This window comes from Bos javanicus, chromosome 4 (genome assembly GCF_032452875.1).
Source record: "Bos javanicus breed banteng chromosome 4, ARS-OSU_banteng_1.0, whole genome shotgun sequence".
Taxonomy (NCBI): Eukaryota; Metazoa; Chordata; class Mammalia; order Artiodactyla; family Bovidae; genus Bos; species Bos javanicus.
The window spans coordinates 43,645,118-43,663,033 of record NC_083871.1 but is presented as its reverse complement, the minus strand read 5'-3'; the positions used below and the strand labels follow the sequence as shown (position 1 = coordinate 43,663,033).

The window sequence follows — 17,916 nt, the reverse complement described above, 5'->3', positions numbered from 1 at the left end:
ATTGCCAACATTCATTGGATCATAGAGAAAGCAAGGGAATTCCAGAAAAACATCTACCTCTATTCCATTGACTAAAGCCTTTGACTGTGTGAATCATAACAAAATGTGGAAAACTCTTAAAGAGATGGGGAAGGGGGATACCAGACCATCTTATCTGAGAAGCAACAGTTAGAACCCTGAATGGAACAACTGAATTGTTCAGGATTGAGAAAGGAGTACAACAAGGCTGTTTATTGTCACCCTGTTTATTTAACATATACACAGAGCACATCATGATAAATGCCAGGCTGGATGAGTAATGAGCTGGACTCAAGATTGCCAGGAGAAACATCAACAACCTCAGATATGTGGATGATACCACGTTAATGGCAGAAAGCGAAGAGGAACTAAAGAGACTCTTGATGAGGGTGAAGGAGGAGAGTGAAAAAGCTGGCTTAAAACTCAGTATTAAAAAAACTAAGATAATGGCATCCAGTCCCATTACTCATGGCAAATAGAAGTGGAAAAGGAGGAAGCAGTAACAGACTTCCTTTTCTTGGGTTCTCAAATCACTGCAGATGGTGACTGCAGCCATGAAATTAGAAGACAATTGTTTCTTTGCAGGAAAGCTATGACAAACCTAGACTGTGTGTTGAAAAGCAAAGGTATCACTTTGCTGACAAAGATCCATATAGTCAAGGCTATGGTCTTTCCAGTAGTCATGTACAGATGTGAGAGTTGGATAGAAAAGAAGGCAGAACGTTGAAGAATTGATGCTTTTGAATTGTGGTGCTGGAGAAGACTCTTGAGAGTCCCTTGGAAAGCAAAGAGATCAATCTTAAAGGAAATCAACCCTGAATACTCATTAGAAGGAGTGATGCTGAAGCTGAAGCTCCAATACTTCGGCCACCTGATAAGAGGTGACTCACTGGAAAAGACCCTGATGCTGGGAGAGATAGAAGACAGAAGAAGGCAACAGATGAGTTAGTTGGATGGCATCACCGATTAAACAGACATGAACTTGGGCAAACTCCAGGAGTTGGTGCAGGACAGGGAAGCCTGCGGTGCTGCAGTCCATGTGGTTGCGAACAGTTGGACACGATTTGGCTACTGAACAATAACAACAACAACGTGACTATATTCATAGTATATTTTGTCTTCATACCACTAGGTATCATTTCAGTGTTTGCAATGGAAGGTGTAAATGAGAATATGGTATGTTATCAAGAAAAATTATCACAAAGGATGGTGGAGGAAGGAGCAAAAACAATTTCTTTCTCCAGTGGTAGCTGCATTTCTCATTCCCATGCACATCATTAGGAGAGATAGTCCAAATAATTGCCGCTATTTATATTCTTAAAGGTCTTTGATTCATTACGTGTTGATTCAAGAGGCCTAAAAATTACCTTAATTCTCTTATTTCATTAAATATTCATATAAGTCACTCATTATGGAGCATCTACTAAGCGTATATCCGTCTTTCTCTTTCTTTAAATAGATTTTTACTGTTACCATGACATTTTAGGGCTTCCCTGGTGGCTCAGACAGTAAACAGTCTGTCTTCAATGCAGGAGACCTGGGTTCTCATGGGCAGAGGAGCCTGGTAGGCTACAGTCCATGGGGTTGCAAAGAGTTGGACATGACTAAGTGACTAACACAGCACATGTGAAGGACTTTCTGTATTCTTTGCATACTATTTATATCCCTCATCATATAGGGATCCCACAAAACATCTAGACATGAGAGTGGCAGGAGCTAAAGAAACTTCAGAATAGTCATGCCCCTCAAGTCTGCAGGTGTCCAGAAAGGCATGCATGTGGGAATGTGGAGCTGGAGAGGAAGAAGATAGGGAAACACTTCCATTTCTAGATATTACTGTAAAAATACATTTCACTTTAGTGTATATCCCAAGAAGTCCTTTTTTTCCCTTGCTAATTTCCAGGCAGCTGGGACATTCTTTTTATTACCTGTTTTGGTCTGAAATTGATATAGAAAATGTGTCCTTCTAAGTCAAATATCAACTCTACTCAACATTTTTTGCATTTCCCTCCAAAAATTCTGAAAAGGATACATATTTCCATCACTGAGTTAAATCAGTGACACAAGATTTTCCCGTTATGGAGTAAAAACTAAAAATAGAGCTACTATATGACCCAGATATCTCACTCCTGGGTATGTACCTGACGAAAACCATAATTTATAAAGAATCATGTACCCATGATTCACTGCAGCAGTATTTACAATAGCTAGGATATGGAAGCAACCAAACTGTCTCTCAAGAGAGAAATGGATAAACGAGATATATTACATGTATACAATGGAATATTACTCAGCCACAAAAGAAACACAGTTGTGTCACTTACAGAGATGTGGACAGACCTATGCTATGCTAAGTCACTTCAGTCGTGTCCGACTCTCATATAGAACAAGTACGTCAGAAAGAGAAATAATATTGCTGACATGTGGGATCTACAAAAATGGTACAGATGAACTTACTTGCAAAGCAGAAATAGAGACAACAGGTGTAGAGAACAAACTTACAGATACCAAGGTGGAGAGGGGTGGTGGGATAAATCGGGAGACTGGGATTGATACATATACACTACTATGTATAAAAGAGATGACTGATGAGAACCTCCTGTACAGCACAGGTAACTCCACTCATTTCTCTGTGCTGACCTAAATGGGAAGGAAGTCTAAAAAAGAGGGGACATATGTATAACTGATTCATCTTGATATATAGCAGAAACTAACACATTTTATATTTCAATAAATATTTAAAAAAATTAAAGTTTGAATTTATTTTGTCAAAAAAAGCCACAAAAAAACAAAAACAAACCCCAGGAGAATGAATCCCTTTTGTTCTCCAAGGTGGGATACACAGTCAGTAAATCCCAAGCCTTTTTTTGTGCACTCTTTCCTTTTGCTAAAGCACATCCTAGAGTATCTTCCTATAGAAACTATACATGGGAGAAAATAATGGTTCAGGATTTAATGTTTGAAAACTTCTTCAGTTTTACTTTCTCATTTGAAATAGAATTCTGGCTTTGAATTCTAGGTTGTATGAAGTTTGAGGCTGAAAAATTCCTTTTTCCTTAGAAATTTGCTGGCATTGCTCTATTGTCTTCTAACATCCAGTGTTGCTACTAAAATGTCTGAACTCCGTAGGATTTTTTTCCCTTGTATATAACCTACTTGTTTTTCTGTTTCCTTTCAGAAATGTTTATGATTGTCCTTGTACATTTTGTGTTCTAAAGTTTTGCAGTGATGCATTTTGGTTCATTTCAGCATGGAGACATTTCTTTTAGTGTTGCTTTAGGCAACTTTTATTATAATATATCTTTGATAACTTCCATTCTGTTTCTCTGCTCTCTCTTTGTGAAACTCTTACTAGTTAGATATTGACCTCCTGATTGATCTGTTAATTTTATCATTTCTTTCATACTGTTTCTCTTTGTCCTACTGCCTGTGAGATTTCCTTTACTCTAACTTTCAACCCTTCTGTTGAATTTTTAACTTTAGTCAAGATATTTCCAATTCCTAAGAATTCTTTCTTTAATCATATCATTCTTTTTTTTTTTTTTAAATAGCATTCTGTACTTATTTTATGCTGGTAATATTCTCTATGTATGTAAGTGAGTGATTTTTGAAGTTTGCTATTGTTCCATTTTTTCTTTTATTCTTTCATTAATTTGCTTGCTTTTCTGTTTTAAAAATACAAATTTCATGTCTGGTGGCCATGGTTGTTTTCCATTCTTCCCAAAGTTTTCAAAGTTCTGAGCTGGTCTGAGTTTCTAAAAGAAAATAGGCAGATCAGTGCTATTCATTTCTCTTTTTGGTTTCCTTTGTCTTACAAAATGAGTTGCTGTATTTTTGTCTTTAAAGTACCTTCCCCATTCATAGACATCCCTTTCTTCTTTATTTACCACCATTTTATTGGTGCCTAAGAAAGGGAAAAGATAAACATTAATGACATCATTAATTAGAAATTGAAAATACCTTCTGTAAATTTTATTTTTTGCAATCAATATGTTGGTGTACCAGTTAAAGATTTGGAATCTATTTGGGAAAAGAATATCAATATTTTATGGACCCAAACTTTAAAAGTCTTGCTGTTCCTGTAGCCCTGACAGATAAAATATAAAATATAACTGATTTCTTTTCAAGAGTTCAGAACATGTCATAAAACTACATTTCATCAACCCCAGGTATTGTGTTAAAAATGTTCAATGAAACCACACTTTCTTTCCTCTGTATGTCTCGACTGCCTTTGAGAATTCACACCCATCAATGTACTTGGCTTTCAGTAATTTCTCAGCAGGCCCAGTAGAAATGGTTGATAGTTACAAGCAGGTGTTGCTGACAAGTCATGTTTCTCATTTTTACAGATGCAGTGCATTCTATCTCTGCCATCTCCGTTTTCCTTTTATAGCTTCTGAAATTGCGTTTTGTAAAAAGTCACTTGGCTATCTTCACACAGTTTCCCTGTTACAATAGGTAAATGTCAAAAGCAATCAGGTGCAATATCAGCTTTTCATTGTATTCCCCTAAGCCCTCAGGTAGATAATAACTTCTTGCAATATTTTCTTAATGTAAACGGAAACAGATACTAACCCAGGCAAATGATCCCTCCTGAGCCAGCTGTCCTTTTCAATATGTTATCCAGAAGATTACATGAATATTTATTGGCTGCTTAGTTTCTCACAGAAGCCAAAGTTTCACTAACAAGGTATATCACGTTTTAACTTGAAATAATGCAATTTCACATGACTGGATAAAACATGAACAGACCCTCAAGCAGAGGGTTCAAGAGCTAGAAGATCTTGGTCATATATTAATTTGAAAACAACTTTCAGTGTGACCTCTGAATGGCCAAATAAATCATGTCAGTTTCCTTATTTGAAATGTGAGACCATTACTGCATATAATTTTTCTTTCTTATCCTTATCTTTCTTACCCAACTATTACACACTTTAACTTCATTTGAATTTCAGCTTATATGTATTTTACCTAATCCCTTGTACTTTAAAGTATAGCAATTATATGTATTTTCATTTTTACTAAGCAGACATACATCTTCATAATAACTTCACTTGAGATCATCATCATAGGATGATTTTTATTACTCTACCATGAGAAATGATTGAGAAGCGAAAAAACAAAGGTTGAAGAACCTCAAAATGTGTTCCCTTGTTCAAAGTGAAATATGAATTACAGTCTACAGGGAAGAGACCGAAAGTGAAAAAGAAGGTATAAGGATGGCAAATGTGTGCATGAAAAGATCCTCGGTATCTTTAGTTTTAGAGAAGAAATGTTACTTGAAACCACTACACACCTATTGGAAAAGCTAAAAAAAAAAAAAAAAAAAAATCAATGAAGCCTGGAAACAGCAAGTACTGGCAAGGATGTGGCTCATCTGGAGCCCTCATCCAGGGAAGTACACAACAGAACAGTCATGCTGGAAAGTGGTGCCACATGAACCAGCAACTCCACCCCTGGATATTTACCCAAGTAAAAGGAAAACCTATTTTCACACAAAACCTATATGAAAAGGTACGTGGTTGCTTCATTCATGATCATCCAAAACAAGAAACAACCATAATATCTTTAAACTGGGAATGGATAAGCAGGCTGTGGTACATTCACACAAAGGAATACTATTCAACAATTTAAAAGAATCTGATATTGACACACGAAACAATCTGAATGTGTCTAAAATGCATTCTGCTAAGTGGCTACATACTGAGTAATTGCATTTACACAGGAAAAGGCAAAATTACAGAACAGAAAACAAATCCGTGGCTGCCTGGGCTGGGAGTGGGTGGAGGGCTTGACTTCCTTGGTTAAGGAACTGGTTGTAGTTACAAAAACAGACACAGAATTTGTCAAAATTCACAGACTATAGACTGAAAAGGGCACAATTTACTATCTATAATTAAACCTTAAAAATGAGAGAAAAGTAAAAAAATCAGGGAGTGATAAAGAAAGAGCTTTCGGTGGAAATAAACAGAGAGTAGTTAAAAGAAGTACTGTCGAATTAGCAGGAGAAAGGAGGTGGGAAGAGGACAGTAGAGGAGGAGGAAATGCTGCCTAGTGTGCATTTGAAAGGTGAACAGGACTCTTCCAGGTGGGCAAGGGTGGGGAAGAGCATCACCGTCCCAGGTGATGTGACTCGCAAAGGCACAGATCTGTGAGTCTGCAGTGTGGGTACAGGGTTGCCACCAGCATAAACAGCTGAGCCTCAGGAAGAAGGTGAGAGGGGATAGATCATGGCAAGCCTTAGTGGTTGTGGCCAAGGGTTTGGAATTTATTTGAACACCAAATGAGAAGTCACTAATGATGTAGGAAGAGACATGATATAATCAGACTTGTTGTGTTAGAAGGAGTACCAGAGCGAAGGTATGAAGGTTGGACTAAGGGTAGGAGGGTGGGAAGAAGGCTGGAGGCAAGGAGGACATATAAAGGCCACTGCAATGCTCAGAGCTGTGCAGCCCAACATGGTAGCTGCTCGCCACAAATGGCCATTTCGATTAATTGAAAGACAATTAAAAATCTAATTCCTCAGCCACAGTAGCCTCATATCCAGTGCTCCATAACCACATGAGCATGGCTAGTGGTTACAGTATTGTTTAGTGCAGGACAGAACACTGACATCACTGCAGAAAGTTCTACTGCAAAGTGCTAATCTAGAGCCTATTCTAAGCCTTGGTAGTGGCAGTAGGGAGGTCCTGATGTATTCAAGGTATTTTATTTGGAAAACATGTTTGGGTAATAGCTTGTATTAGTCTCTCAAGTATGGAAGGTGCAGTTGTGTATCAACTTAGCTGGGATATGAACTTAGGTACTAGGAGGCCTGCTTTAAAGCTTGTGAGTATATACACTGATTGGAGCTGAAAGTATACCTGTTAGCCTTCTCTTAACCACTAAGCCTCAGGAAGCATCACTATCAGTGACTAACTTTATACTAGCAACTGGCTGTTTATGTCCTGTCCAAATTTATATGTTGAAACCTAATCCCCAAAGTGACAATTATTTGGAGATGGGGCCCTGGGAGGTGATTAGGTCATGAGATTGGAGCCCTCATGAATGGGATTAGTGCCCTTATGAAAGGAACCACCCAGAGCTCCCTTATCCCTTTCACCATGTGAGGGGCAGTGAGAAGACACTGTCTATGAAGTCAGCTCTCACCAGTCTCTGAATCTGTCAGTGCCAGGATCGTGGACTTCCCAGCCTCCAGAACTGCGAGGAATACATTTCTATAAACTGGTGTTTACAAGCTACCAGTGTGTGGCATTCTATTATAGAAGTCTGCACAGGCTAAGACACTTGGCAAACAATACATAAAGGTTTCACTGTATTTGAATTTTATCAAATGTCTATCGGAATTTAAGCTATGTTTCATCTTGCTGTTCATCTAGCAAGTCTAAAACACATGTGAATGAAGACTTCTAAGTGGAAATATTCTTCTACCTCATGTTGTTTCAACTGTTCTCTCTCAGAACACCCTTTAAACTATGTGCTCTTGTTTACTGGGAGACCCTCCTCTATGATGAGCCCATAAAAACATATCTATATTGTGAACAGTCTCCGAACAGAAGGTTTTGGGCACCTTAGCCTTGAGAAAGCAGATGGGTTCATCAGGTGCCCAACATCTGGGCATGTTTGTGGATCAAACTGTTGCCTGGCTTAGAGAAAGAGGATCTGGAAGAGATCAGACTGGGAAATGAATATGCCATAGCAGGCCCCACTATTTAGTTAATTTTCTTTGGCACAGTGTACACATTTGGAATGCTTAGTGATCATCAACCCAGAGGAGGCTGACTGATTAATCTTTAGGAATAATTCTAACCAAAGACTGCCAATGGTTTGTTTGGGAAAAAATCCAGCATAAATGTCAAAATTGTTGGTGGTCAAGTGAACAAACAAAGAGAACTCTTACCAGGATTTGGTATGGCGGGGAGGATTTGGGTATAGGCACTCTCTGAGTCCTTGGTGAAAGCAGGGGCAGAAAGAGAAATGCTATTTATCCCAGCCCAAATGGGAAAATATTCCCTAATGACACTCTTTCAACACAGCTAGAAAATGGGGATTAAATAACAGTACTGTGTTCACTTAACAACATGCTTTTCAAATAGTTGTCTTTGTGGAATCAGCTTTTTTTAATGTGGTTGATTGTTGGGAAAAAAGAAGAAAAACAAAATCACAGAGAATTTAATCCAACATGAGGCCCTGCATGGATTATAAAGAAAATATGCCTTTTGCAAAAGTGAACTGTATGCTCAGAATTTATTTGAACCTCATGGGCATCTTCTGCTGGTAGAGGCAGCTCCTGTACACCTAGTCTGCGCTCTTTTCACAGCTGTGAGCTCCCTGTACCTTCCAGCGAAGAACAAGGCCCTGCAGGACATAAGCCCAGAGGAAACAAGAGCTAAGAAGACATCCACCTTCTGCTGCTGCCTGGAGAGTCTTTGAATGTAATGATAAAACCCTCCTGAAAAATAATTCCTAGTGGGGAAAAATTATGATTTATGAGCTCCATTCAGATAAGAAAAATGGTCAAGAATTAAAAAAAAAAATGCAATGTGAGCATTCACAGATTTTTTTTTTTTTTGATAGGTTGCATTGTTCCTCTTCTTGAAAATAAGAATGATGCTGTGTCTCTCTGGTTTATTATTATTATTTTACAGTTTAATGATCTTTAAATTTGTTAGTGCTAAGAAAATAAAATGCTTACATTTGTTTTTGCCTTTTAGTCAATACATGTGTGGATGTTTGGATATCAGAGGACTTAGAGTTTGATGCAAAATCTTTTCTCGTTTTTGTTGTTTGCCAGTCTGTTTACTGTTAAGACCTAGGCAGCCGAGTTTTAATTTGGGAACAAAACTAGTCATGTGCAGGACTGAAAAAAAAGTTGAATTTAATCAATAGGTTCTAGTCCTCTGGTTTTAGTTGGGTATGATCCTATGAAGACTAATGTGATTCAGAGGTCGTTCACTTGGAACAGATAGGGGTTACTTTGTTAACGAGGACTGTGGAGTGAATAATTTGAAGTCATACTTTTTTTCTAAGGATTTTGGGCTGCCATCCAAACCTTCCTGCTTAGGATGGTATCATTACCACTGAGATGGTGTTCATACAGATGGATGGCCATTCCAGGAACAGTCAGTGCCAGGACGAGGGGGATCAGGGAGCACACTGAGGCCTGCAGCATGGCCCTTCAGAGCACAAGGGTTTGGGGACCCAGATACTCATGATTAGGTCTTCCCGGGCACTTCCCTGGTTCACCAGGGCCTGATTTCTTAGAGGGCTCTCTCACTAGGCCCTTAGCTGCTGTGGAATCATTTACTTAGGCTAAGCACAACTGATGGGAAATCAGTATAGGATCTGGGACTTTGTTATAGTCCCACTCTCTTATGGAAGAATTTCTCAGGCTGCACAAGGACCAGCTTGCAAACATTTCCTTTCCTGAGTTCTATGCTCATTCTCAGAGAGATGTCATGCTGCCTTTAAGGGACAGAACAGCTAGTTAAGTATATAGAGAGTTGGAGCAGAGAACATTCACACTTTGATGAGGGCAGGGCTAGGTCGCTGTATGAGAGTCCAATCCAACCCTATCCCACCAACATAAATTATGTGACAAATCCTTGAAGAGCATACTACCAGGAACTGTGAGGGATTTAAAGAGATGTCATAATTTCTTGCCCTTAAGGAACTTCCATTTAGGGTTAGCAAAACATATGAAAAATAAAATGACAGTGAGAGTAATAAGACACGATAAGAGAAAGGAAATCACAGAGCAGTCAACAATCAAGAGATTTGAAGACAAAAAAAAAAAAAAAAAACAAAAAACAAAATGAAGAAGAATTTCATATAAGAACTGCAGAAAACACTTAAGAAAGAAGGGTGAGGCTTCAGGCAGACTCTCATTCAGAAATTAAGAAGAGATTTCTGAGTTGCTTGTAAGAGATGCTTACTGTTTGGGCAGTAGTCTCTACCTCATGGGCTTCCCTTGTGGCTCAGTTGGTAAAGAATCCACCTGCAGTGCGAGAGACCTGGGTTCGATCCCTGGGTTGGGAAGATCCCCTGGAGAAGGGAAAAGCTACCCACTCCAGTATTCTGGCCTGGAGAATTCCATGGACTGTATAGCCCATGGAGTTGCAAAGAGTCGGACATGACTGAGCAACTTTCACTTCTGTACCTCATAGGGTTGCTGTGAAAATTAAACATAGTGGAAGATTCTTAGTACAGTACCTGGGGAAGAGCTTGATAACATTTATTAGTGGATAAAAGAAGGTATTTCAAGTGGCAGCAGCCAAAACATGGACTATGGGGCAGGAAAGCAAAAGTTGTCTTTCAGGGGTAACTAAACCAGCTTTGATGGAGCGGAACTGTGAGGAGCTACTGGTAAAAAGTGGCTGCATTTACATTACTTAGGGTCTTGCATGTAAGAGAAGTGTGTTTGAGATTTACTCTGTAGATATTTTTTTATCAGGGGTATTATGATCAAGGACTCATTGTGGGAAGATTGGATTATACACAGAAAGTGCCACCTTTCTGGATGAACTTTGCTTGATTAAAAACTGTACTCCACTCAGACCCTAGCCCCTGGCTACTTCCTAAAGCAGAAATCAAGTCACACATATAAATGTGAAAAGGTTGGTTTGCCTTAAAACATATGTACCTCAGTGCAGACTGAACACCTTATTATATTTTTTATGTATTAACATGTAGATTTTCTAGAAGATTATGAAGACATTTGCTTATCATATGGTTTAATTAGAAGCAGATATTTGAGGGAAAACTAGTGTTTTATATATAGTCCTCTGCTCCACCATATTTTTTCTGTTACAAAAGCACCACCTTAACAGTGTGGGTGACACCATCACACCTCCTGAGTGAACTACTTTCAGCATAAAACTCAAAGCAAAAGCCACTATGTCATTGAAGGAATTCAAAGCAGAGATTCTTTCAAGGATTAAGGGAATATTTAAGTTTATAAAGCTGGCTAAGAACTCTGAAAGGGAACTTGCTTTTGCAAACCAATGACAGAGAAACCAAGAGGATTCACTTTCTAATTCCACTGCATGGGTATAACTTCAGAAACCTTCTGGCAACCACTTCTGGGGTATTGTTGTCTTGGAAAAGGCCAGGGTCCCAGCAGTAGCACGAGTGGCACCAATTGCCTCTATTTTTAAGGCGATCACTGAACAAACCTCAGTATAGAGTTTGGAAGAAAACCCACTGCTATAACCCAAAGCAATAAAATGTAAGATGGGCCGCTTACTGATTGCTGATGTTTGCGTGTCCATGCTAAGTCACTTTAGTCGTGTCCGACTCTTTTCGACCTTATGGACTGTAGCCCATCAGACTCCTCTGTTCATGGGATTCTCCAGGCAAGACTACTGGAGTGGGTTGCCTGGCCTCCTCCAGGGGATCTTTCTGACCCAGGGACTGAAACAGCGTCTCTTACGTCTCCTGTATTGGCAGGAGGATTCTTTATCACAATGCCACCTGGGGAGCCCCTCAGAGGTTTCACTTTAGGGCAGACCTCTGTGACTATGGGACATTAAAATGAGTGTTCCACTGAAGGTTCCAGGTACGCTGAGAGCCGCTGCTTCCCGAGGATGGCCGGCTGAGGTGAGGGGCAGAGCCCCGTGGCACGGTGGTCTTTGCCTCCATCAGCCTCATTCATTTTACCTCAGTGCTTTATACAAATGCTATGATTTTATAAGTGAAAGAAGGAGGGAAATCTTGCCTTAAAATGCCTTAAAGGGGAAGCTAGTTAGGTATGTTTAAGAGTTTAACGTTTAAGGTATGTTTCAGATCATTTCCTGACAAAGGATAAGATGAACAAAAGAAATGAAAGTGTGAGGAGCACCCTAAAAACAACAAAAATGAAAGTAACAGAAGTGTAAAGTGATAACTTAAGGCAGTGAAAAATATAAGCCAGGCCTCAAACTTATCCAAGCTTTTCACACACAAACCTAACCAAATATCTTATTTCCATGATGATTCATGGCATAATATAATTTAGAGCTGAAAGAGGCTATTAAGACCATTTTTCCTAATCATGTACACAAGGAATGAGCACAGGAAAACCAAGTGACTCACTCAAGGGACACAATAGTCAGTGGATGAGCTGGAGAGAGTCTCGGACTTGTTGTCCAATGCACTTTTCATTTATTTTGAATCTCTGTGTGTTAGGGCAAAACTACAGAAGTCTTGATTTTAGGTTTTAATTTGTACCTCTCCTAAACTCAAATGACTATTCAGTGGCTGCATGGTTGGTGGGATGAGTTCAGGTGGAAAAAAAATTTCTTTACCAATTGTTCAGTTTTATTTCATCCTTTTTGGTAAATTACACTTAAAATGTCACAAAAGAGCCACTGGATAAGCTTCTGAATCTCTAGAATAACTTTTCAACACCAGGACCTATGGATATCATTAAGAACTTCGCGAGTCATCAGGGCATTCTACCAAAGGTAAAACTGACTAACTTTTCCCTAGAATATCAGATTGCAGTGGGCATTAGGGAAAGTCAACAATGACCTAGTCTGTGCTCCCCACCTGTGCCAGAGAAAGTTCACGTGCGGGAAAAAAGATTTTCAACTCTCACCCAGAGCCGAAAGATGAAGAGCCAGTATCGTGTTGACCAGTGAGGCATTTCCAGTAAAGACAGAAACCAGTTGATGACATTGGGACAATGTGAATAAGGGAAAGAAAGGCTGAAGTGCTTGCTCCTCCACTGCTGCTGCCTGGTTGGGTTACGGTTGCTGTCCTGAGCATGCCTGACCTTCAGTTTGTTTGCACCTAAGTTTATGAATCCGCTCAACAGGCTACCGGCCCCTACCACCGATTTCCGAGCTGCCCAGGCACGTTGACTCCATACATTTCAACATAACCTTCCTCACAGGTTTTATAAGAGCAGGACACTAAGCATCACTTTATTTCATCAGTTGTGTCAAAGCCCTTCTTGGGAACCGCTGGTAGGAAAACAGGTTTCGAGGTCAGAGCAGGAAGCATTTGTGGTGACAGGTTATAGCTCTGTAATAAAACCAGGTTGTCAGACTCAGACCTTCCACTAGGGAGGCCCAAAGACTGACCTGTCAACCCCACTGCACGTGGCCGCTGGGGCATTTTTATAGAGCAGGCGTCTGATCCACTCTGAGTCAGAAGCCTACCTGAGCCTTCTTTATCCTGAGTACAAAACCTCAGCAAGCACGACAGGAGAGTCAGTCATGGGCAGCAAATCCCTTGAACTTTCCAAATATACCAACATTTCCAGTTCTGGAGAAACTTCTAACATTACTTCCAACTTTCAATGTTTATCAATAACATGGCCATGAACAGCTTTATATATAATTTTTTTTAATCCTTTCAAACGCTTTTAAGTGCAAATGCCTGTTACAGTTCACTGTTACCCTAGGTTCTGGTTTGCAAACCACTTTGTTTTCCCTTGAGTTCAATTTTAAAGTCTAAAAAACAAAAGCAATATTTTGGATAATGGGACAAAAATGTTCAGGAAGCTTGCTGGTTTTCAAAGTTCCCAATTGGTTAAACATCTGGCCTCCCTGACAAAGTTGCCACCTGGGCTGAAGAAGCTGGGGAAGGGAATGCTTTCTTTGTCTGGAGGGCAGGGAAGCTTACACAGTATCTCCAGATCTCTGCTCTTCTCTGATACAGTCAACAGAGACATCAGGTTTGCAGGATATTCTAAAAGCTACAGCCTTGAGTCTGAATTCTGATGTCTGCCACGCCTTTTCTAGTCCATTGGTTAGTGAAGTCTGGGGAGACTTCCTGCCTGAAGCCTCAGCAAGGCCTGCTGGTCTGCTGTGGCCGACGACACTGCTGCTCTTACCGCCCCTACTACTGGCCTGGGGCATCGGGAAGACTCTGCACCCAGAAGGTCAGGATGGGAGAGGGGGTGCTGGCCCTCAGAGATGCTCATCTGTGGCTCAGATTTAGCTGCTTTGGGAGAGTGGGGGGCACTGACAAATGGCAGACTGAACTGATGCCAGCGTGAACTCAGCACTCCGAGAAGAGTGAGCTGATTGCAGTGATGATTCCTAGCAGGCAAGGTGGTCAAGGCAGCAACAAGGGCATACTTAGTGCTTACTCTGAGGCAGAGTTTTTCTAAGCACTTAGAAAACTTTGTACTAATTCACTCAACCCTCATAGCAACCTGATGACACAGGCATTAGAATTACTTTCTCTTTTCATTCAAGGAAACTGTAAAGTCCAAAAAGCTTGTGAAATTTCTTCAAGGTCACACAGCCAGTAAGTGACGAGCCAGGTTTCAGGAGCAGGCAGTATGATTATAGCCACGCCACTCCCTCGCCTAAATGTGACAGTACACCTATCACAGGCATAAATAACAGCGCCTGTCCGTTAAGGAAAGCGTCTCAGTAGCCTTAAAAATAAACTACAAATGTGTTCAAGATCTTATGCTCAGATAAGAAACTAAGAGAAACATGACACAGCCCCGGGAATGACTGTGACTCCTGATAGCATCAGATTCTCCCAGTCTCCCAGAGCCCAGGAAAGCTTGATCTTCTGACAGTGGCTGTGTGGCACAACAAAGAGGTGCTTAGTTTTTCTCTCCAACATTAGAGTTGAAAATTATTATGAAAGTTAGGTATAAAACAGTATTAGGTCTAGGAACCTTTTAGCTGCATGTTGCAAATTACAGGCTGTAAACACTATGTGCTATCAGTGTAATAGCTGCTCTTCCCATGGAACATAGGGACAGTGTGTGTTTCAATTTTCTTAAATTGAAAAGAAATAAATATGTGAAAAAAAAGAAGCTAAGAAGTATCATGAACTCTAGAATCTATTTCCACTGTCCAGGGTGATATAAAATAATACCATTTCAAAAAAGGGGTAGAATTACTCTTTTGAGGTCAGTCTAATGTCACTTGGCAGAAAGAAAAATCCACATTTAATTTTAAGCACTGGTACCTGGTGTTCTCCAAATCTGTCCGTGCATGGATCTTCTCTGCAAGAGAAAGATCATCTGTGGCTTCTTTACGTAATAAGTGCATGTGTGTGCGTACACACATCCTCCTGTACATTTAGCAATTATGCTGTTACACTTCAAATAAAGATGAGACCTTATGTACATTCTTAACACTTTCATTGTGGCAGTATACTTTGTTTTATTCCAGTCCTTTAAGTATCCTGTCCCGACAGGATCCGACAAACAATTTGAATGACTGGAATAGCTACAAAAGCTCTCTGTGAATGTTTTCCCCAAGTGTAAATTATTGGCAAACTATTTGTATAATTCATGAAAATCTTTAGTCTTGTGTCCTTTTAATCTTGGTGAATCCACCACACTGACAGAATCCTGCTTTTACTCTAAGCTTAAAGACTGGATTTATTTCTTTGGCTTATCATGAAGAAAAAGATAAGTGAAATCGTACTTTCAGATGTATGCAATTTAGCTTCCGTACATATTCAACGAGGTTTAATGCTTCTATAGTTTCCACCCTTGAATTTGTCAAAGCTAAAGCTAAACAGGGCAATTCTCTGGCATTTAGTCCTGGTAGTATTTTGCTAACATTAACTTTATCATAAAAAGTTCTTATTCATACTCAACAATTTGATTTCTTGAGCACTGTTTGACATCTGCACCCCCCACCATGTGCTGGGAACAACCACAATTCATACAAAATTTAGGACCACAACATGACTCAATTATTATTATTTTTTTCCTCTTATTGCTCTCTATTATAGTGTTTCTATTCACACCATTTTGGGCTAAATCACTTCAACATAAAAATTGAACAAGTTTTCCTATCACTTCCGTCCTAATGCTTGCTGGCTGACAAGTAACTTTTGAAATAGTGTGGCTGAAAGGAAAACCACTGCAGAAGCTGAGAATCTGCAAAGATGCTTGATCAGAAGAGAAATATAACCTCTGGCTGTCACCTGTTGTACAGTCTCTTGGAACCAGAGATTTGGAGGAACCTCTGAAGGTGAAATCACCCACTTCCCCCATTCCACAACTTCTACTCTAAGGGAAGGCACTAGAACCTCTGGACCTCCAGGGCTGTCTTATTAAGTTATTCACTTATTGTAAAATTTATTTATTTTTTTACTAAAATATAGTTGACCTACAATAATACATTAGTTCCAGGTGCACAGCACAGTGATTTAATATTTTATCCATCACAGAATATCAGCACGATCCACAGGACTCTTTTAAAGGCCTCCTCACTGTGTCTCACACTTCCACTCCAGCTCTCTTTCCTCTGATTTCATTTTTAACAAGTAGCTGGATTCATCTTTTAAAAATATTAAGTTAGATATCTGTCTACCATTTAGAACCTTCCAATGGCTCACAAGGATTTAATCTATAATCTACACTCCTTCCCGAGGGTGTGTGAGGCCCTGCATGTCCTAGCTCCTGCCCAGCTCTATGTCTTGATCTCATATCAGTCATTCTATGGAACAGGAGTGCCCCTTTCCTCATATCAAGACTCCTATATCACTCTGCTTTATTTTCTTCCCAATATAAAGTGAAAGAAGAGCTTTCATGGGGGTTGTGGGTTTGGGGGGACATCAGTGGTAGTCTTGCATTCTTTCTAAGCCAAAGTCAGCATTTTGACTGGTCAAGTGTTAAAGATGCCTTAGTTGTGACTGTAGCCTGTGACTTTCAGGCTGCACATTTATTTATGAACACAACATTTCTCTGGTCTGCTTGTCTGGGATCCCCCACCACCAGACAATGGAAAGATGACCTCTTATTCAAAAGCAGGCAGAGCAGTCACTTACTTATAGTGGATCCAGACTCTGGCCTGTTCAGGGAGCTGATGATGACAAAGCCGAAACCCTCGTTCTCTTTGCGGTGAATGACCACGTCGCTGGTCTGCAGGCTGTGGGAGGCGAAGCCTTCGGGGGGAGAGGCGTTGCTGGTGGGGACGGCATGGTTACTGTTGCTGTAGGTGTTGGTGTAGGTTGCGTAGTCACTGCGAGGAGAACTGTGGTGGGTCGACACGGAGCCTGGACTCCTCCCATTCTCTGGGCAGGGCTCCCCTGGAACACACATCATACACAGGTACCTGGTTATTTAGCCAGAGTCTGAATGAACGAGCATCTCCTGTGCCCTGGGCACTGTTCCAGACACCTGTATTGTTACAAGACTGCTTGACTGGCTCCTATTCTCCCAGTCTCTGGATGTGATGCATATTTAAAAGGCTATGAACCTGGTTAAGGAGGCCCCTAGGTCTTGTTCCCTTCCACCCTTCTCAGCAAATGCAAGTAAAACCCCTCCTCAAGTCCCCCTGTGCTGTTACTTGTTTATAAATTCTCCTTGGTAAAATTACAACTCCCTTAGACAGCACCTAGTTTGAAATATAGGGCTTCTTAGTTTCATGATCATAATTGATCTTAAGACAGACCATAAAAGACCATGAAACAGGTAGACAGAATCCTAAACTGTACTACACATAAAACTTATAGAACTAGCATGAAATACACATCTTCAAAGTCCACCCAAGAAGTTTTTTCAGTAGATATAGGAACAACTGAGCCCAGGAATTTAGATGAGGTTTCAAGGCCACACTGGGAGGAATGCTGATTGTAGCTGGGGCTAACAGGGGATGTCCATGTAAGAGCTCTATTGCAATTTTACTAAATAGCCATGGTTTTATTTAATATTGTGACACCCTGTTAGCCTTGAAGTGTTAATTCACTTTGTATAGGTGGAAAACACTTACTTTGCTCACTCTAGGATCAAATCTAACAATGATATCAGGCTAAGGAATGATGAACTTTGAATCTCTAAGGGAGGTGTTAGAAGCCTTGTTCATTTAAATTCTGTATTATTACAAAATATAGTTTATATCAACCAGATAAACCAAGCCAATACTTCCATGAGAAAGTAAGTATATTTTCAGGGGGAAATGACAGAAAGTTGGCAGCCAAGAGAAGCTA

At 40.1% G+C, this 17,916-nt stretch overlaps 1 protein-coding gene across 14 annotated transcripts in view; it reads right to left on the bottom strand.

Moving 5' to 3' along the window:
• MAGI2 (membrane associated guanylate kinase, WW and PDZ domain containing 2) overlaps nucleotides 1-17,916 on the bottom strand; it is a 1,471,158-nt gene that overhangs the window by 155,022 nt on the left and 1,298,220 nt on the right. For all 14 annotated transcript variants that reach the window (XM_061413833.1, XM_061413837.1, XM_061413836.1 and 11 more), the window contains one exon: nucleotides 16,756-17,016. In XM_061413833.1, coding sequence (XP_061269817.1) covers nucleotides 16,756-17,016 — 261 coding nt within the window. The remainder of the gene's footprint in view (nucleotides 1-16,755; nucleotides 17,017-17,916) is intronic.